This window comes from Ipomoea triloba, chromosome 15 (assembly GCF_003576645.1).
Source record: "Ipomoea triloba cultivar NCNSP0323 chromosome 15, ASM357664v1".
NCBI classification, from domain to species: domain Eukaryota; kingdom Viridiplantae; phylum Streptophyta; class Magnoliopsida; order Solanales; family Convolvulaceae; genus Ipomoea; species Ipomoea triloba.
In genome coordinates, this window is record NC_044930.1 from 24081432 (window position 1) to 24102469 (window position 21038).

At 33.9% G+C, this 21038-nt stretch overlaps 1 protein-coding gene across 1 annotated transcript; it reads left to right on the forward strand.

Annotated features, from left to right (window-relative positions):
* Positions 1-4291: 4291 nt before the first annotated feature.
* LOC116005549 lies at positions 4292-19643 on the forward strand. The gene is made up of 22 exons (XM_031245767.1): positions 4292-5499; positions 6636-6751; positions 7432-7637; positions 8048-8167; positions 8858-8986; positions 9082-9207; positions 9567-9622; positions 9723-9822; positions 9927-10044; positions 10186-10395; positions 11391-11724; positions 12525-12618; positions 14020-14128; positions 15563-15834; positions 15968-16095; positions 16287-16521; positions 17336-17524; positions 17659-17939; positions 18252-18453; positions 18559-18801; positions 18947-19026; positions 19103-19643. Exons 1-22 carry the CDS (start codon positions 4649-4651, stop codon positions 19248-19250), a joined length of 4347 nt encoding a protein of 1448 aa, XP_031101627.1. The 5' UTR covers positions 4292-4648; the 3' UTR covers positions 19251-19643.
* Positions 19644-21038: the final 1395 nt, after the last annotated feature.

Below are 21038 nucleotides of genomic sequence, written 5' to 3' on the forward strand. Positions count from 1 at the left end.
AATAGATGCAACCACTACTTTGCAATAGCCCGCAAGAATCGAATATTCTGATACGAGAATGATATTTCGTAAATTCTACCACTCATTTTAAGAAAATATTTTTAAAAATATTTATTGACTAGTTAAGAACAATTAAATTTAACTGTGAGTGTCTGAGTTTGTAGGGTTATGTCTGAGTGCAATAGTTGGAAGCATACGGGATGGGATATCACAGGGTGACATGTGTATTGTGAACAAAATAAAGTTGTAGACATGTTGGCAAAACCCACCGTTTTTGGAGACACGGGTTGGAGAAATATTTGTGAGCCACCACTGAAAGTAAAGAGAGAGCCGCTGGAAGATATTGATAATGTGCCATGCCCCAGGTATAGTAACAAGGGAAACCTAGTGACTCCTCTTGAGCTTGTATGTTCCTCATTTCGATTCAAAAATAAAAAGAAAATTTAACTATGAGTTGTCTACAAATAATAATAATATGTAATAATACACATTTTGATGAAAAATTTAGTATAAAGTGCAGTTTTTGGTAATAATTATAAGTCATAATTCACCTTGATTCTATGCAATTTGAAAAACTTTATAGGGCAAGTCATGGTAAAAACTATGATACCATGATGACCATTGTTGTAAAAATTAAAACCCACGTTTGACATCTCTTAGTAAAAGTTAAACTCTATGCATATGTCACGAATTGAATCAAGATTACCTTCACAATGTTAGAGATATCAAATCCTTATTCAGCAAAAAAATATTTTGACAAATTTTAAAAGTTATATTGTACATGTATTTGAATTCAACTTTGAAACTTCATAAAATAGTAGGCAAACAAGTGTCATTTAGTTGTACTAAAAAAAAGTGTCATTTTATTAAGTGTAAAGCAAAAAATTATTTGAAAACAAATTAAAATAGCATTATATTAGATCTCCAAAATGTATAATAAAATACCACTGCAATATTAATGAGATATAAATTAGATGACTTATGTCTCTTATAAGTCACGAATTTGTGGGGCCTTAGCATGCTTATGTATGAGAAAACATACAAGTTAAAAATAAAAAAATAAAAAATAAAAAAGAAGAAGAGGAAGTGCCCTGCGTTCTTGTGTCATTATACTAAAAAAAAAAACTTTTAAAAGTGTGTATCATAGTAAATGTAAAAGCAAATCCTTATTTTCTACACCAAAAGTTTAAAGAAAATGCAGAAGGAGAAACCCAATGAAAAGATTTTTTTTTTTTTAATACTACTGACTTTGTTAGAATGTAATATAAGAGTCAACGGTTGCCTCCATTAAGAGGCGAACCCACTCTTATCATTCATGTGAGAATGTAAACTAGGACACCGGGTGCCACTAGACCACAATGTATTTGGCTCACCATTAAAGATTTAATTTCATAAGCAATCAAACTTTTTTTTTTCTTTTTTTTTTGTTGAAAGGCATATACAATCAAAATTAACATCAAACATTCCTAATCAAATAGTCAAAGACAACTCTGCCACCTTCACTATTTTCACAAACTCAAGCGGCAATTTACTTCAAACTGTTCCATCTGTTTTCTAGTATTTGTTTTTCTGTTTATAAAATTTCTTTTAATTTTTTTAAGACTAACGTTATAAAATGAATACTAATTTTGAGTGATTTTTAGTTCTTATATTTAAAATATTGTTGAATATGTTTTGTTTAAATTGAATAAATATAATTTTTACCTCTTAAGTCTAATATACGCAATATTTTTACATTTGATTTCCGAACTAAATTCATATACATATATAACATAATTAAAAACATATCCGAATCAATACTTATTAATTTTACCTAAATTTTAGTTTAGATAATATTAATATTTTTTGAGCTAATATTTAAAATATATTTAGATATATTCATTTAAATGACATGTGTGTGTATATATACTTTTTTTTTTAACTTTGAAGTCTAATATATGTAAAATTTAAATATTCAATATTCGGAACAAACTTGCATTACGATATAACATAACTAAAATTATAACCAATAATCTATTGAATTCAATCAAACTGTAAAATTGGTGTAGAGTTCAAGTTTAAATTATTAGAATGATGTGAATAATGTCTAATTGTAAGCTTATACAAATAATTTATATTTTTATAAGTATAAATGCAATTAGAAAAGATAGATGATGATGATAAATAAAACATAAAAAATTATTCAGTTAGTAAATTGATCCTTAACATTTGGTTGAAATTTGAATTAAAATCAAGGTTTAAAAAAAAAATACTTAGTCATGTACTTTATCCCATTTCTAACTTTTATTTTATTATTTTCCAATTTATAATATCCAAAAAAAAAAAGAAACATAGGTCCACTTTGAAAAAAAAAAAAAGAAAAAAAAAGAAAGGAGGCTAATGGGGACTAGTCATCTGCGCTTTCCACTAAGTTTCCATCTTTCTTTAAAAAAATGAAAATTTGAAAATTTTAATTTAATTTTCAGTTATTTTACATCTTACATCTAAACAGGCCTTCGAAAAAATATTCATTTTTCAACCTATGGAATATACCTAGAAATTCCAACGAATTTTAGCAAAAATATTTTATATGCGTTGATTGAAAATGAAAATCGAAATCAAAATAAATATGTATAAATATACAAATATAAATCACACACATATTTTCAAAATTCATAGCCAATAGTCCAATACATTGCAAATGACTTTCAAAAAAAAAAAAATCTTCCATATTTTTATTTTAAAATTCAAAAGTAAGAAATTGAAAGACGGGAGCGTTTGGTTCAAACATTTGATATTTGAAATTGAGTAAGGGTAATATGTTTAAATAGAAAAAATTTCTTTATTTAGTAGTAAATAATATATATACATACATACATATACATACACATATCACCAATCAAGATTTGTCTAGTTTAAGTGAAGGATTTAAGATATTTGACTGATTTTAAAAATGCTAACTACTTTAAAAATGACCAAATTAAATTATGACCATTAGATTTAATCAAATCAACAGTAATTATTATTAGACCAGACTTTCACACATAAATACTAATTCTCATATGAAACCAAATCTATATACACACACACGTGTGTACATATATTAAAGTTCCATATGAATGCGTGGAGAATGACATTTTTATTTTTAATTTCATTATTCAAAAGTATAGGAGTAAAATATTTTATAATTATTAAATAATTTGAATCAAGTAGTAAAATAATAAAAGTAAATAAACAAACATGATAATAGATGCCAAGCATCTTGTGCTCAAATGGCATGTAGTGACTCTTCCATATGGGAGGTCATGAGGAAGGTGCTTAAATGGCATGTAGTGACTCTTCCATATGGGAGGTCATGAGATTCGCCTTTGAGAAAGGCAATATTAACTCTTTGTGCCAGATACTATAATGTAGGGGTGTAAATGAGCCGAGCGGCTCGCGAGCTGCTCACGAGCCGCTCGGTCAAATTCGAGTTCGAGCTGAGCTCAAGCAGCTCGTTTAGTAATCGAGCCGAACTCGAGCTCTAATGTCTTAGGCTCGTGGCTCGACGAGCCGCGAGCGAGCGATATATATAGTATGAGGCTCAAACCCATTCCCATCATCCATGTGGGAGTGTTAACCGGGTGCCACTAGACCACAAGGTCTTTGGCAAATGATTTTTTTTAATACTACTGACTCTATTACAATAATATCAACGACCTTACATTTGAGAGAGTTGCTACATGCCTTATAGGGAATATACCCCGAGTATCATTACATGCTTGATAGGGAATATACCTTGAGTATACCGCCCTATGAATACTACACATATGCCTAGCGTATTATATGGTTATTAGCTCTATAAAAGGAATTGAGTCCTTCATGATAGTGATTTTTCTTCCCCTCTTCTTCCTTCTAAAAAGACCCAAGGAGCCACTATCTCGAGATTCTCTCTGGATGATTCAAGAGCAGTGAATGAATAACATGTCTTCTTTGGGTTGAATTCTTCCTTTTTACTTTACATTATTACGTATATTGATATACACTTAATTACATAGAGGGATTAATTCTTATCAATGTCGCTTGACTATAAAGTCATTGACAAATGATTTAAATTTGATTGTGAAATAATACAAATTAAAAAAAAAAAAAAAGAGAAATAGGATGAAATTGGATAGAGAAATGCAAAACAGGAACCAAACGGGGCTTTAGTTGAACCCGATAATGAAAACGGAGCAGTAGAAATCTGGAAACCAAACACCACCTTCACGGCTTCCCCTCGTGTCAGCCTCTACCACTACTACTACGTCGTCGGACACGCCACACCTAATCACTCTAACTTTACCCATTTTCCTCATTAATTAAACAAACCCATCAAACCTTCTCTCTCTCTCTCCGACGCTCCTTTCTCTTTCCATTTTGCTCTTCCCCCACTTCTCTCTTCTCCCTCTCTCTCTCTGCAATCTCTCTACAGAATACAGATTCTCTCCTCCGAGATTTTCTATACCTCTTCCTCTTTCTCTCTCTATCTCCATAACCGCTTCCTTGCGATACGGCTGCACGGCCAGGCACGAAGCTCCAGCGGTTTTGCTTAGCGGCGGAGGTTTCGTGCAATCGAAGCGTTGACAGATGCAGTCAATCTCGGTTTCGTCGTGCCGGCGCCGGATGTGATGACTATACTCTTCAGTCAATGGCTGTCAACGTGCTTCATTTGAGTTTGATTCTGTTGCTACTGTCCGCAAACCCTAGTGGTGGTAGTAGTAGCAGCAGCGGCATCTACGGTAGCGGTGATAGTGGCTTCCATTTTGCTGCTCCGGTTGAGGAATTCGACTCCGACTCGCTTCTATTCCACCAGGACTACTCCCCGCCGGCGCCGGCTCCTCCGCCTCCCCATCCGCCCTCCGTTTCCTGCGAGGATGATCTGGGAGGCGTCGGTTCGCTGGATACCACGTGTAAGATAGTGTCTGATTTGAATATCACCAAAAGTGTGTATATAGAAGGGAAGGGCGATCTTTACATCCTCCCTGATGTCACTGTCAATTGCACGTTTGCCGGTTGCGAAATCGCGATTAATGTTACTGGGAACTTCAAGCTGGATGATAATTCGACCATACTTGCCGGGACTTTTCAGCTTGTTGCCACCAATGCGACTTTCGGTAACGGTTCGGTTGTGAACACCACCGGGTTAGCGGGTTCGCCTCCGGAGCAGACAAGTGGGACGCCTCAAAGCTTGGATGGGGGAGGCGGGGGTTATGGAGGAAGAGGGGCGGCCTGTTTGACGGACACAAAGAAACTGCAGGAGGACGTTTGGGGTGGGGATGCGTATGGGTGGTCGACAATGCAGGTGCCATTTAGTTACGGAAGTAAAGGCGGAACAAGTAGCAGGGATGTAGACTACGGTGGAGGCGGGGGTGGAAGGTTAATGTTGTTGGTGGATAGGTTCCTGGAAGTGAATGGCTACTTGTTGGCTGATGGGGGTGACGGAGGTACCAAAGGTGGAGGTGGTTCTGGTGGCAGCATCTACATCAAAGCTTATAAGATGTAATTTTCTCTGCTTTCTTTTTCTATTTTTATTGATTAATTTATATAGGATGCTAAATGACCCTCTGCATGTTGCCATCTATGCTTAATGTAATCTATGTCTACCACATTCAATTAACTAAAAGATGTTATATTTCTGCTTCTATGAATAAGTGCAAGAGACTTTCCTGTTTATAGCATTGATTGAGGAGGTTGGGATGAATGATTCTCCTTTTAATGCTAGTGCAGTGTTTTCATTGAATTTAGGCTCTAGAGAGCATCTAGAGTAATTATTCTTGCCTTTGACTTAGAGAGCAGACAAATATAAAGCTTGTTATAAGTTATTGGTGCTTCACTGCTACACCATTGTGCCCTTTAATACAAAACTTTCCTTATCAAAGAAGAAAACCTTAAATAGAAGGACTACCATGGGAGAGCTATCACAACTTCACCCAAAACTCTATTAAACTTTTAAAATGAAATTGTTCAGTCTCAACAAGCCTTATTTTTTGAAATTGGCATCTACTCATTCCCCAAGTTTAATGGAGTTGGTACCGTGATATACAATTCTTGGCTAGCATATTTTAGGCATAGGAGTTTATAGTTGTAGCTAACTAGTATCAAGCAACCCACTAATGTCTGATATCAAGCAAGAAGATTATGTTTGCTATCTCTCTTAAGCCTTTTGCCTCCCAGTTTTAAGATATATGAGTAACATAGTATGGGTGGCAACCCCTTGGTGTCTATTAATGATGTCTTATTTTTAAAAAAATGTTCTTACTTCCTATGAAAAAAGAAACTTGTACTATTTTATTATGGGTGTATAAATGCCAAACTGTCCATTGTTTCTTTTCTTTCATTCTTTGAAGTTCAGGTGATTTTGCATACATTTGTTTCATGTATGTGTTCAAATAGAACCTTAATCTCATATGCCCATTTATTGTTCTCTTCATGTATTTTAATATTTTGGTGTAAAATACACTTTTTCTGTCACCCTTTAACTGGCTGTTATGGAATGTATATGGGATTTATTGTGTTCTAGAAAGCAATTGAGATTGGGTACGCCTTTAACCAGTTTTCATGCTGTTTTGAAAAGCCAAAAATCTTTTACTTCTCAGAATGGCACAATTTAAGTTAAATTTTCTTGTTAAACGCAGGACTGGAATTGGTGAAATAAGTGCTTGCGGTGGTGATGGTTTTGCTGGCGGAGGTGGTGGAAGAGTTTCTGTTGACATTTTTAGTAGACATGAGGATCCAAAAATCTATGCTTATGGTATTAACCAGCATCATACTTTGCTTTATCTGTATTTATCTCTGTATATTTTCCTTGAGCAACAGTGAACATCATTAGAGTTGTGGCTATGAATTTCCTATGCACTGCTCAATGGGCGTATTAGAATGTCAATGTAAGATTTAAATTCGTGTGAATATGATATGATGGGGGGGGGGGGGGGGCAAGCATATGCAACAGGGTTCCTTGAACAATGGTGCAATTGTTCAAATCATTAAAGGGGTTGTAGCTATGAATTTCCTAGGCATTGCTCAAATGGACAACTTTGTGTGAATATGATGGGATTGATGGGCGAGCATATGCCACAGGGTTGCTGCAGATCTTCTATATTACTTTTTTTTAGGCTTATACCATTCTTTTAGATTCTGATTTTCTATGATGTAAAAGGGGTAAGTAATTAAGTGAGAGATGATTATTGATTTAGCTTCTAGAATGGGGTCTGGACGCCTAGTTTCTTGCCATCTTTGTGTAATCAAAGTTTTTAATTGAAGGTGGTGATTCGGAAATTACTTGTGTTGATGTACCTTCATTGTTAGGTTTATTGGGTAATAAACTATTATTTGGAGTTCTTTGTAGACATTTATACTAGTTTTTTCATACACAGTTATTTTTGAATCACCAACTCAAACCAATGCATGCAAGCTTTTTTTCCATGATAACAGGAGGAAGTAGCCGTGGCTGCTCAGAAAATGCTGGTGCTGCAGGAACCTTTTATGATAATGTTCCACGCACCCTTACTGTTAACAACCACAACAAATCAACGGATACTGACACACTTCTCATGGATTTTCCTCAGCCACTTTTGACTAATGTTTATATTAGTAACCATGCGAAGGCTACTGTTCCTTTGCTTTGGAGTCGTGTTCAGGTTGGTGCATTAGATCCCTATTTTTACCTGCTCTACACTAGGTCAGAAAAAATTTTATGATTTGCTACACTAATCTAGTGATCTGGATGCTTTAGAGGCATAATAAGGTGACCATAGTTTGAACAAATATGCTATTTAACAAAACATTGGCACTTCTGTATTTCTTGCTTCCCATTACTGAGACGAGATGGACCGCCTGTGTGGCTGTGTAATAATAACTAAAATATACAGACAGAAGTTACTAGAAATGCAAAATTACTAGAATTTGAGAACCATCTGTTTATATTTTGATATTACTAACCCTCTGTAATTGCTGTCTACTTTTTATTGCCTCTTTTCTCTTTTAAACATCACTGAGTGTTGTCACATCCTAATCTTATTTGCAATACTCTATGATGCTTTTCATTTAGGTCCAGGGACAAATTAGTCTCTTGTATTATGCGTCATTGAGCTTTGGGCTGGCAAAATATTCAATGTCAGAATTTGAATTATTGGCAGAAGAGCTGTTAATGAGTGACTCTGTTATTAAGGTAGCCCTGCATCTTTCTTTGATTTCTGTCATTCTGTCGAACTGTTCTCATGAATTTACTCCTATCTTCATGCTCACCGCTTTCTGTAGTTATGAGTGTCTATCTTCCCATGTGTTATGTATGTCCCTGTATTTAAGATATTTTTTTGCCTGTGTCTAAATTTGTATTAGTGTTTTTCCCCCTTAACTCTTAAGATCTGTATACTGATAGTGGCCTTTGTGATAGTGTTTTTCCCCCTTTACTCTTAACTGCAATGTTTTACAAGGCACTAGGTGCTAGTTGGGTGCCCGGGGGGCCCCTAGCGCCTAGGTGGGCGAGTAATAATAATAAGAAAAACACAGCAGTGTACTTGGGCACCTAGGCTGCCTAGTCAGCCGACTAATTTCTGCCTAAGGGTAAAATCCCCTCGGCCTAGGGGCGCCTAGGCCGATTTTTACGACAGTGCTCTTAAGATCTGTATCCTGATAGTGTCCTTTGTGAAGCACTTGTTCATGAAATGTTTATTTTACAACTTTGCCACAGAAAAGTGTTAATGTGGATTGACATCCCCATTGACCTTTAAGATTGGGAAATTGTTCCCCTTTCCTCACATCCCTTACAAATTTCCCTGATTTTGGTTTTCTGAATCTGCATATTCTTAAGTGTTCTTTTGAGTACTCTATGCTTATCTGACTCATAGGTTGTTTTCAGGTTTATGGAGCTCTGCGCATGTCTGTTAAAATGTTTTTGATGTGGAATTCAAAAATGCTTATTGATGGTGGTGGAGATGCCAATGTTGGAACATCAATGCTGGAGGCTAGTAACCTTATTGTTCTTAAGGTGCATTTCCACTGAATTTTGTTATGTCTTGCTTATTTTCTGTAATTTTCTTTTCTTGGGCCTGCAAATAACTTTTTATACCCATTCATGCACAGGAAACGTCGTTAATTCATTCTAATGCGAATCTGGGTGTTCATGGGCAAGGTTTACTGAATCTATCTGGACCAGGGGATTGCATTGAAGCTCAACGCCTGGTCTTATCGTTGTTTTATAGCATCCATGTAATGAATATTCCTCTACATAGTACTTATATCCTCTGCTTATTTGAAAATGCATCGATAACACTGTCAGTCTCCCTTTGTAGTTCAAATGATTTGTACCCTTCACTTTTTCTTTGATTTATATACTCTTGGTGCATTTTGTATCTATGCATACATGCTTACATCGAGTGTCAGAGTGCAACTATCATTTTTCTTAGGTTTGATTCGTTTGAACCATCTTAATCTTGTGGAATAACTACTGAAATTCCTTAATCTTCAATGCTAAGGGGTATAATAGTCAAGTGTATATGTACAGTAGTTAATTAATTGCTATATATTTATCACTATCTTTTGCCAACTGTTCATCTTTCTGTATGAAGGTTGGACCAGAATCAGTATTGAGGGGCCCCTTACGAAATGTCACAACTGATGCTTTGTGAGTTCTGATTTCTTCTTCATCTGTTCAGTCACCAACCTTTGATGGCACATATCCATTTCTTTGATTTTTCTTTACACTTGTTCTTAAAATTTCACAGGACACCAAAGTTGAACTGTGGTACTGATGATTGTCCTGTTGAACTGCTTCGTCCTCCTGAAGACTGCAATGTCAACTCTTCACTGTCTTTCACTTTGCAGGTTGCTATTTGCTGTTTGGTATCTTGTTCTGCTGCATTGTGTGTTTGTATGCCTGACTTCTTTCTTCACTTGGGCTTACTTAGCTTTTGTCCTTTACATTGCAGGTCTGCCGGGTTGAGGATATCCTTGTTGAAGGATTGATAGAAGGATCTGTTGTTCATTTTCATAGAGCAAGGACCATTACAGTGAAGTCTTATGGAAATATTAGCACATCTGGAATGGGTCTGATTTTCATTTCCTTCAATTTAGAATTTGATTCTCCTTTTCTTATTACATGGAAATATTTCAATGTAATTCCACATTTTCCTTAAGGTCATTGCTGTTACAAAATTGTTATTCACTGTAATAAGTTTGTATCTACAGGCTGTACTGGTGGTTTGGGACAGGGACAAATTCTAAGCAATGGTCTTTCTGGTGGCGGCGGTCATGGAGGTAGAGGTGGAAATAGATGTTTCAATGGCAGCTGTGCAGAAGGGGGCATATCATATGGAAATACAGATTTGCCATGTGAACTTGGAAGTGGAAGTGGAAATGACAGCTTAGCTGGGTCAACTACTGGTGGTGGTATTTTGGGTAAGCTTGAGCTTACTTAACTGGATGTCTTCACTATCCCCTGATTTTTAATCTGTACCCATTTTAGCACAATACACTTTTCTTGCTCAAAAGATTTGTTATCCACAGGAGGACTTTTTAGCGTAAATGTACATGCACTCATTTACCTGCTTGGCCACATTTTTGTCTCAGTACTTTCTCTAAGAGACATTTTTTATACCTATAAGAGTTCAACACGTGAACCTTCAACCTTCCCAGCCACATTTTGGTCTCAGTACTTTCTCTTGGAGACCTTTTTTTTTTTGGTTTCCCCATAAGAATTGAACCTTCAATTTTGAACCAAGCATAATAGTCTGCTTATTTTTGTTAAGCAGCACTAACTAAATCTTGCTTTGATATGCTGTTTGTATTGTCAATGGCCAATATGTCCTCAATTTCTAACTCCGAACTGTCAGGTCTTAGTTCTTAATCAGATGTGCACCTTTCTGACTGTAGATTCGTTCTTAGTGAAGTTCTGGCAAGAGGAATTTATAGTTCCTACTTTTCAAATCTTTCTGACACTTCCTGCCTACTCTTTTCCCTTTTTCCGGTGTTGGCTAGGTGTCATTTATATACTTAAAATTTACATGTAGTTGTGCCATGATGTATATTATAAACTTTTCTTTTGTTACCAGTTTGTATCTGCTACCTCTGTCCCAAATAGACTTATTTATTGTAGAACAGATTTAAGGATAATGGGGAAGAGATCATTCTACTTTTGCCCATAAAAAGTAAACTTTTTAGCATTTTGGCCTTTTGCTCTTCTTAGAAGGGCAATGTAGGAAAGTAGAATTATTTATGGGGTTTATTTTAAGAAAGTGGAGAGCATTTTCGGACATACAGTAAAAGGAAATATGGACAGGATTTAGGAAGGAGGGAGTAATTTATAACTTGATAATTTTTCCTTGAGATCATCTGCTTTACTTTGAGTCTTGATTCTTTTCCTCGTATGATGGCTCCTTTTGTTTCTACTTCAGTCATGGGTTCATCTGAGCATCCGTTGTCAAGTTTATTTGTTGAAGGCTCAGTTAAATCTGATGGAGACAGTTATGAAGGAAGTTTGAGTGGAGGTTATGTACATACAGAGGACCTGAATGTGGGACCAGGTGGTGGATCTGGTGGAACTATATTATTATTTTTGCATGCTCTTGATCTTGGTGACTCTGGCATCTTGTCAAGTGCTGGTGGTGATGGCAGTTCAGTGGGTGGGGGAGGTGGAGGTGGTGGAAGGATCCATTTCCATTGGTCAGATATTCCAACAGGAGATGTATACCAGCCCATTGCTAACGTGAAAGGGAACATTTATGCCAGGTTTGTGCATATTTAGGCCATATTTCAACAGATAGATTGTATGTATGTTAATAGAAAATTTTACAGTAATGATTTACAGTTTTGTTTGAAATTTTCTAACTATGTCATTAGAAATCTTTGGTAATCCTAATGGCCGTAATCGATACTTGAAGGACAATATGATGCTGTTCCATCCTCACAAAGTTTGAACCATACAAAACATAACATCTCTAAGCCACTCGGTTTTGACTGATTGTCAGGGTTTTTCCAAGCATCCAGGAAACTGAACTTGCAAAGTGATTATTTGCAACCAGAAAACTTAAAATATATAACCTACTTTCTGGGATTAGATCCTTCATCCTGGTTTTATTATTTTATTATTTAATTAATAATGTTTGTGCATATGTGTGTAACATTGACATTAATTGCACAGGAATACTTTGTAGCATTTGGTGGATGGAAGTTTACTTACATAACCTTGATCTTGACACTCTAAATCCTTTTTGTCTCACTACAACTATGTAGGTCTATGTGTTGAGGAATTTACTATAATTTTCTAGATGCCAATGCGTATCCCAAAAAATTAGCTTACTTATCTCTACACACACACACACACACTCACTCAAGATTAAATTACTTCATTCATATGTTATATCATGATTAAATTATTTAGTTGATTCCAAAATCACCTTCCTTTCTAACCTCCAGTTAGTTGTAGGAGATATTCTCTTGTTATAAATTATCACCGTTTTTTTAAACCTTCCAGCCATTGTTTATGTCGGTTTTCTAGTAATTTTGGTTTGTTCTTTTTTCTTCCTCAGTGGTGGACTGGGTGGAAAGGAAGGAGGGATTGGTGAAAATGGGACTGTATCTGGCAAAGCTTGTCCAAAAGGACTTTATGGGATATTCTGTGAAGTAAGTCCATAATTTCTTGTTTAACTTGTGCTACTTTTGTTATAATGATGAAGTTGATTAAAATTTAGACTGTGATATGCAAATTGTACACATTAGATGTTTTTGCTAATCTCTAATAGGATCAATGTACTTGTTCATTTATGTTATGGTGCATTGATGCAACAACAATATAGAGTGCCCTGGCAGGCTGAATCTGAGGTTATGCTAGCAATTTATGAGCTAGGTTCTACTAGTGGCAGAAAGTAAGCGGTAAGATAGAGATTAGATAGAAATGTTGAAGATTAGGAATACAAGTGCCTTGGAAATTAGTAGTACAAAGAGAAGAATAAGAGAGGAAGAAGCCAAACTTTGCTCATGGAATGGTCAAAGTGGGCAACACTAACAAATTCTGAAATCGATATTCATATAGCACTGATAAGTGATAAGAAAGCTATTACAACTAGTATCTACATGAGAAAATGCAAGGGCTAAAATTAGCTCATGGCTTGGGAGATTTCATAGCAAAGTAAACTTAGTGGCCAAGGACTTCCTCAAAAGCAAACATGATAGATGTTCCAAATTTTAAAGGCGGCGTATGGTTCCTAAAACACAAAACATCATATCATAGAAAGAAACATTACGTCAACTAGAAAATTACTAAAATACCCATAGCTGGCATTTGGTCAAGATTATATCATTCCCAGGATTGTGAGATTTTCAGGAATAGTTTCCAAGTTATTTTTGTCTGGTTCCTACAATTTCATTCCCCTCAATTATAGGTAATGGGAGATTTTAGTGAATGTTAAATTTGGAAATGTGATAACCTGAGTCAAATGCTCCTTAGCATTGAATCACAGCATTTACCTGTGGGGAATTATCAATGTGGAAGTTATCATGCTTTTAAGTTGTCAAGCAACATCTTGTCTTGGTAATGGTTGTATAAAAGTGTTCTTTTATGACATCTCATGCATATGTAGGCATCATATCAAGCCTAATAAGAAATGAATTGTTAATTTTTCCACACATCAGAACTTATTCATTTGATAGCCTAAGAAGTGCAATATGTTTTTTGAAAAATAATATACATTTAGAAAAGAACACCATGTTGATGCATGCACAGGTTTATAAAAGTAAACCTTGGAAATGCAATTTGGTAATCCAAGGTTTGTTTATTTTTCCCTCTTCATGTAGTATATGGCCAAATGGGTCTCTATTTTTTAAAGGTGTTGAAAGATTCATGTAACTACATGACATTTTTATTCTTTTTTTCTTTCAATTTTGGGCTTCAAAAAATTGGCAGTTTGAGTATATTTTTACATTTTTTTAAATAGCATGTGATGTATGAATTTCTTGGCCACTTTTCCTTGCTGAGTTGCTGATATACTTTTTAAATCATTGGTTTTATCTTCTGTATCTGCTCAGCCATGTCCACTTGGAACTTTTAAGAATGCTACTGGATCTGATGAAGACCTTTGTATTTCATGCCCAGCAGATGATCTTCCAAATCGTGCCGTTTATGTTTCTATCCGCGGTACATTAAGCTTCACTTGTTTCTTTTAATTTATTGCAGTAAAGACATTGTTGCAACTCCTTTTACAGACACGGAAACTGCATTCCTGTGGTTTTTTGTTTTTTTTTTTTGTTTTTGGGTTTGTTTTGTTTTTTTTTTTTTTTTGTTTTTTTTTTTTTTTTTTTTTTTTTTGGGGTTTTTTTTTTTTTTTTTTTTTTTTTTGGGGTTTTTTTTTTTTTTTTTTTTTTTTTTGGGGTTTTTTTTTTTTTTTTTTTTTTTTTTGGGGTTTTTTTTTTTTTTTTTTTTTTTTTTGGGGTTTTTTTTTTTTTTTTTTTTTTTTTTGGGGTTTTTTTTTTTTTTTTTTTTTTTTTTGGGGTTTTTTTTTTTTTTTTTTTTTTTTTTGGGGTTTTTTTTTTTTTTTTTTTTTTTTTTGGGGTTTTTTTTTTTTTTTTTTTTTTTTTTGGGGTTTTTTTTTTTTTTTTTTTTTTTTTTGGGGTTTTTTTTTTTTTTTTTTTTTTTTTTGGGGTTTTTTTTTTTTTTTTTTTTTTTTTTGGGGTTTTTTTTTTTTTTTTTTTTTTTTTTGGGGTTTTTTTTTTTTTTTTTTTTTTTTTTGGGGTTTTTTTTTTTTTTTTTTTTTTTTTTGGGGTTTTTTTTTTTTTTTTTTTTTTTTTTGGGGTTTTTTTTTTTTTTTTTTTTTTTTTTGGGGTTTTTTTTTTTTTTTTTTTTTTTTTTGGGGTTTTTTTTTTTTTTTTTTTTTTTTTTGGGGTTTTTTTTTTTTTTTTTTTTTTTTTTGGGGTTTTTTTTTTTTTTTTTTTTTTTTTTGGGGTTTTTTTTTTTTTTTTTTTTTTTTTTGGGGTTTTTTTTTTTTTTTTTTTTTTTTTTGGGGTTTTTTTTTTTTTTTTTTTTTTTTTTGGGGTTTTTTTTTTTTTTTTTTTTTTTTTTGGGGTTTTTTTTTTTTTTTTTTTTTTTTTTGGGGTTTTTTTTTTTTTTTTTTTTTTTTTTGGGGTTTTTTTTTTTTTTTTTTTTTTTTTTGGGGTTTTTTTTTTTTTTTTTTTTTTTTTTGGGGTTTTTTTTTTTTTTTTTTTTTTTTTTGGGGTTTTTTTTTTTTTTTTTTTTTTTTTTGGGGTTTTTTTTTTTTTTTTTTTTTTTTTTGGGGTTTTTTTTTTTTTTTTTTTTTTTTTTGGGGTTTTTTTTTTTTTTTTTTTTTTTTTTGGGGTTTTTTTTTTTTTTTTTTTTTTTTTTGGGGTTTTTTTTTTTTTTTTTTTTTTTTTTGGGGTTTTTTTTTTTTTTTTTTTTTTTTTGTTTTTGTTTTGTTTTGTTTTGTTTCTAGATCTCCACTATTTGAAATCCCTATTTTGTGGATAATTTATTGCTAGTTTATCTATTTCCACTTCATGAACACCAAGTCATGCTTTAAAAAAAATAACCTGTAAGCTAACATTAATATCCTAACAGGTGGTGTTACAGATCTACCTTGTCCTTACAAATGTATTTCAGAGAGATACCACATGCCTCATTGTTATACAGCTCTTGAAGAGTTAGTTTACACATTTGGAGGGCCGTGGCTATTTGGTCTTCTTCTTTTGGGTGTCTTAATTCTGTTAGCCCTAGTGTTGAGTGTCGCTCGAATGAAGTTTGTAGGTGTTGACGAGCCACCAGGCCCTGCGCCCACACAACAGGGTTCTCAGATTGATCACTCATTTCCGTTTCTTGAGTCACTAAATGAGGTTTGCTCAGTAACCTTGTACACTAAAATGTTATACAGTATCTTGTCACCTTATGGAATGGAACTGTGGATTTAACATTTACTTTTGTTGGGTAGGCTGGGACTGAAAATTTGTAAATCTTACACACTTTCAGGTTTTGGAAACAAACCGTGTTGAGGAATCCCAGAGCCATGTGCATAGAATGTATTTTATCGGTTCAAATACATTCAGTGAACCTTGGCATTTACCTCATACACCTCCAGAACAAATAAAAGAGATTGTGTATGTGCTTTTTCTTTCTTATGTTCTACGTCAGTCTTTTCTGTTAAAGTTTATGCTAGTGTTATACAATATTCAAATTGCAGCAAGGGAGGAATGAGAGGAAAGGGATGAAAGGCCCCTCTCCTCATTTGGGGGTGATGGTGGATTTTTATAATTTTTATTTTTATGACATTGGTAATTTTTACTGGCAGATATGAGGGTGCCTTCAATACTTTTGTGGATGAGATCAATGCTATAGCTTCATATCAGTGGTGGGAAGGTGCATTACATAGCATTCTTTGTGTTCTTGCATATCCTCTAGCATGGTCATGGCAGCAATGGCGCCAGAGAATGAAGTTGCAACGCCTCCGTGAATTTGTTAGATCAGAATATGATCATGCTTGCTTACGTTCTTGTCGATCACGTGCATTGTATGAAGGTTTGAAGGTAATTTCTAACTGGATTATAGTGTGGTACCATTCCTATTGTTGCTTCAGTGTAGTGACATTTTCATTTGTTCAAATGTTTTCAGGCAAATCTTTTTGACGTTGAAGTGTTATAATTTCTTGTGCCTTGTGAACTTCGATTAGTGCTTCTGATATGGTCTATTTTTCATATGAAGTATTGGTCCATGTTTATTATTTCCTTTAATAACATGATGCAATGCAAGTGCTTTGTTTTTCAATGTTTTGTGATCAAGGCTGCTTATCCTAGGAGCATGTTTCAAGAATCTCATTTGTGTAAGACTTATGACTGATATCACAATGTACCAGGAAACCTTTTAGAATAAGAATGCTGAAAGTGTTACAGCAAAAAGGAATTAAATGGTTATTTTACTTTTTATTTATTTATTTATTATTATTTTTTTTATAGGAAGGACATTTAGTGGAACAACCCAGTTCAAAATAGTGGTTAAAAAAAAAAAGCACATCCGCTGCTGTATGCATCCATCCTTTAGTCAGAAGTTATCTCTTGATTTTGAAAAAAAAAAACATTTCTCCAGCTCATTACAGTTTTATTCCATGCCATTAGAATAATAGTGTTGCAGAAATTGGTTCAAAAGTATTTGTTTGTCTTTATTTTTTTGGCCTATTTGGTTGGTATCACAAAACTTGTGCAGCAGTACCAAGTACATTGGGTTGTGCTTGATTTTATTTGCTTCCCTACATCTTAGCGCGTTCCTTTTGATTTTGTTGAAGTATTCTAGCATATCTTCTGAGGGAAGAAATTGATGAAGTCACTTGTTGTCTTGAATAATTAGGTAAATGCAACTCCTGATCTAATGCTAGCATACATGGACTTTTTCCTTGGTGGGGATGAAAAGAGAAGTGATCTGCCCCCTCGTCTTCATCAAAGGTTTCCTATGTCTCTATTGTTCGGTGGTGATGGGAGCTATATGGCTCCATTCTCGCTTAACAATGACAATATTATCACCAGCCTCATGAGTCAGGTTTTCACCTCTATTGAAGAACTCTAATAATTTATTTTTTTATTCTTTTCATTCTTTCGGGAGGTTAGTGGTGTGGTGGTTTACTTTTATTTACTTTCATTAGATCATACTTACCTTTGTATGGCTACTTCCAGTGTGTCCCACCAACCACATGGTACCGCTTTGTTGCTGGTTTGAATGCGCAATTGCGTTTGGTACGTCAGGGTTGTCTCAAGAAAACATTTCGCCCTGTTCTTAGATGGCTCGAGGGTTTTGCCAATCCAGCTTTAAGAGTGTATGGTGTACATGTTGAGCTTGTTTGGTCTCAAGCTACTACTGGCAGTTATATACAATATGGGCTTTTGGTACATTCCATTGGAGAAGTTGAGCAAGTGCCTTGTGAAGATCTTGGAGTACCTAGAAATGAACTATTATGGTATACTTGATGAATACACTTCCTCTCATATATCCATGTGTACATATATCTATCAGAAAAATGAATTTGAAATCATTCTATTCTCAATTCTTACACTAAGCAGTGTTTCATACTTGTTCCTATAACTGTGTACACTGTTTTATACTCATCCACCATTTATTTATTTTGTGGGTGGGAAAGGAATAGTGATCCTTTTGTTGTGGTCAGTCATAAATGAAGCCAAGTTCATCTGGTACCTTGCGAGTTCTAGTATTATTCTTTTTGTAATCTTCATTGCCCCTCACTTTTTGTTCGATTATTTCCTTAATGCAGTACTAGCGGTATATATGGTGAGAATCCATCAGACCATTTGAAGGAAGACAATCTCTCAAATCAAGGTGGTGTAGTCTCTTTAAAACGGAAAACTTATGGTGGTATTTTGGATATAAACAGCTTAAAGATGCTCAAGGAGAAAAGAGATGTATTTTTTGTCCTCTCTTTTCTGATTCATAACTCTAAGCCAGTTGGCCACCAGGTATCTCTCTTACACTTGTTTTTTCTGCATGCACTCATTCTGAAATGGTTTAAGGTTTCTATGCATTGTGTGCAATTATTATTATTATTATATTTGATATTGCAGGATCTTGTCGGGCTGGTCATCTCAATGCTGTTACTTGGAGATTTTAGCTTAGTGCTGCTTACATTTCTCCAGCTGTATTCAGTATCTATGGCAAATGTCTTTCTGGTTTTGTTTATTTTGCCACTCGCAATTTTACTTCCATTCCCTGCTGGAATCAATGCTTTATTTAGTCATGGACCGAGGCGTTCTGCTGGCCTTGCACGTATATATGCTTTATGGAACATCACTTCACTGATTAATGTTGTAAGTTGCAATGCATTCTCTACATATTCCCGTCTACTTCGATTTAAGTGTCCAGTCATCCAAGTTCCGAAGTGAACAAATTTATTAGTATTTTTCTTATATTTCAAACTCTTTAAGTGCTTGTATGTCATTTTGGTTCCTCCAGGTGGTTGCATTTATTTGTGGATACGTGCAGTACCGGACCCAGTCAAGCAAAAAACTTCCGTACTTTCAGCCATGGAACATGTAAGAACTGTGATTATATTTAGTGCCGATATTTCTTGCGTTGTCCAAACATAACCATACTGTTGTATGGATGCAGGGGTGAAAGCGTATGGTGGATTTTTCCGTTTACGCTGGTTCTGTGCAAGTGTATCCAGTCACAACTCATAAACTGGCATGTTGCTAATTTAGAGATTCAGGACAGGTCATTGTATAGTAATGACTTTGAACTGTTTTGGCAATCGTGATATCATATCATTGGCGGTCAGGTTTCTCTTCCACTAACACCCTCAGTTTTAATATGGGTATTTTCTTTTACTCTTTTTTTTCTTTTGAATTTTTATTTTTTGGTAAACCATGAAGAGAGTACATGGGTGACACAGGAGTAGAAAGAAATTGAGTAGAACAAGGGGTAAAAAAAAGGAGAAAATATAGATAGGAATAGCCAGAGGCATTCGACATGTAATCTTACTTTTGGTTGTGCAGCTATGGTGCTCACTGCGGTGTAAATATGAAATAGGATTATCCTGAGTTAGAGAGAGATGTAATTTTATAATGTTTGATCATATTTTGGATTATTAAGATGGGATTGTACTTAATTTTTATTACCGAGTACTTAATAATACGGAGTATTATTTATACATGTCTGTCCTGATGCATATGCCCAAATTATTTGTTTTGTTATCGGATGATCTGTACTGCAAAAATACCATCATTATTGGTTCACATAGCTATGTAGATCATACTATCAAATAATGTACTTTTAGTTTATTGGTCCATATAGCTGTGTGGATCATACACTATTAAATAATGTATTTTTAGTATATATTAAAAATGTACATTGTATTAAAAAAATTTATATTATTTGAGTACCAAAATCAATCATACTATTGATTAATCAGTGCCCCTAAGTACTAGGGGTTGGGCGGCCACCTTGTGTATCATCATAATTGGTGGTTTAAGCGGTTGGTTGGCCGCCTAACCATTGTCTAGGCCATTTATTAAATTGATTAGCTATTTTTTTTTTCAAAATGGATTATTTTACTTAAAATGACATTATTTTGAGTGAAATAATTTTAAATAGTTTAAAATTTTAGATGTTTTTAAAGTTAATATTTAATATTTTAGTATTAAATAATTTATAATCTTTCAAGTCTTAAAATATTAAAAAAAATTAAATAATTTTTTAAATAAAAAACACACTGTGCTTAAGTGCCGATTAATCGCCGCTTAAGTGAGCGGAATGTTTGAGAACCGTGCCTAACGATTTTTTTAACCATGTTAAAAGTATATTATTTTATACTCCTTCCGTCCCATTTTACTTGTCCTATTTACTATTCATTGGTCAAACCAACTCTTTCTTCATTGCTTATTTTCTTTAGTAATTTTTTATTATTTTTAAATTTAATTTTTTGTGTTTAATAGTACTTTTGATGTAGTTTTTAAATATATAAATTTTATATTAATACTAAACTTAATATTATGAAAAATTGGATTAAAAATAACTTCAGTCAAGCCTCGTTAAACGAACCAGACAACCAAAATGGGACGGAAGGAGTATATATTAAAAGTACACAAATAATGTTCTTTAGTATATTAAACCTTGAGCATGACATATTAATGTGAGAGTTGGGTTTACGCAATTGGCGATTTTTTTAACCATGTTAAAAGTATATTATTTTATATATATTAAAAGTACACAAATAATGTACTTTAGTATATTAAACCTTGAGCATGACATGTTAATGTGAGAGTTGGGTTTACGCAATTGGATTTATATATTATTCACCACTATTATGATTAAATATTTCTTTTTTTTTTTGAGTACTGCAATCTAATCTATACATAGTATAGGCTCAAACAACATGATAATGCCAACATCCTTGATTGGGATGAGAGACCTTCCGTTTGGAATGGTAACAGTGATGCCATCAGACCACAAGGTATTTGGCACTATTATGATTAAATATAATATTTTATATTTTTTATTCTATCCATGTTATTAAGAATCACAATAAGTAGGCATTTGTTTATTT

What these genes read in the sequence shown, in the direction of transcription:
- LOC116005549 (XM_031245767.1), top strand. Translation starts at nt 4,649, where the DNA reads ATGGCTGTCAACGTGCTTCATTTGAGTTTGATTCTGTTGCTACTGTCC. An exon ending in TACTGGTGGTGGTATTTTGG is followed by an intron (nt 10,396 to 11,390) that starts GTAAGCTTGAGC and finishes TTTCTACTTCAG; the next exon opens with TCATGGGTTCATCTGAGCAT. An exon ending in TCACTTCACTGATTAATGTT is followed by an intron (nt 18,802 to 18,946) that starts GTAAGTTGCAAT and finishes TGGTTCCTCCAG; the next exon opens with GTGGTTGCATTTATTTGTGG.